Source organism: Octopus sinensis, linkage group LG1 (genome assembly GCF_006345805.1).
Source record: "Octopus sinensis linkage group LG1, ASM634580v1, whole genome shotgun sequence".
In the NCBI taxonomy this organism is placed as follows: Eukaryota; Metazoa; Mollusca; class Cephalopoda; order Octopoda; family Octopodidae; genus Octopus; species Octopus sinensis.
The window spans coordinates 72,641,787-72,642,662 of record NC_042997.1 but is presented as its reverse complement, the minus strand read 5'-3'; the positions used below and the strand labels follow the sequence as shown (position 1 = coordinate 72,642,662).

The 876-nt window shown below is 32.5% G+C and overlaps 1 protein-coding gene across 1 annotated transcript in view; it reads right to left on the bottom strand.

The window, feature by feature from the left end:
- Nucleotides 1–218: 218 nt before the first annotated feature.
- The window catches only part of LOC115212915 (neurofilament heavy polypeptide-like), a 143,419-nt gene continuing 142,761 nt past the window's right edge, over nucleotides 219–876 (bottom strand). The window contains exon 52 of the mRNA XM_036500402.1: nucleotides 219–334. Within this exon, the coding sequence (XP_036356295.1) occupies nucleotides 219–334 (116 nt within the window). The remainder of the gene's footprint in view (nucleotides 335–876) is intronic.

The following is an 876-nucleotide window of genomic DNA, read 5'->3' as shown; positions in this document are numbered from 1 at the left end:
AGAGATACTTGACCAAGGTGCCACGCAGTGGTACTGAACCCAAATCTATGTGGTTGGGAAGCAAACTCCTTACCACACGGCCATGCCTGCGTCTATGGTCACATTGCACATTTTTACGATTATTGCTTCCATCATTGATTTATTATTATTATTATTATTATTATTATTATTATTATTATTATTATTATTATTATTATTATTATAGGAAATTCTAGGGATTATGGATGTTGGAGACATAAAGTTTGGAAATTATTACCCGGAATGTCTAATTCTTGTTTTTGAGTGAACCTTGATTCACGAAATGCATTATTTTCTTTTATCATCTGCTCATTTTCTGTAGAAAAGAAATAAATGAAATGCAATTTCAAAACACGAAACGTACTTATCAAAGACACTTAACCGTATATATTCTTTTATTAATTTCAGTATTTAGTTGTCAGCCATTCTGATTATTATTTCCATTACACATATATATAATGTACGCAGATTACTGTGACTTGGTAACCCATTCAGTCAGAGGACATGCAGCGCCCAATAATTAAACTTGGTGAATCCTGTATTGATTTTGGGCTAATAATAAATCTAGACAACACTATTGTTATATTTTAACCAGCTTCGAACTCACATTATGAAGCTGAGGTTTTTCAACAAAACATAATACTGGATATTGTAGGTAAATGCACATATCTTGGAAGTGTGCCGAATTATGTTTGTTCTTTAGATAATGAAATAGCGAATCGTCTTCATAAAGCATCTCAGGCTTTCAAGAATCTTCAAGGGCGAGTTTCGTCTAATAGAAATATTACCAGACACACAAGAGTTGTTGTGTACAATGCTTATGTGCTTTAATCCCTTCTTTACTTATATGAGACTTGG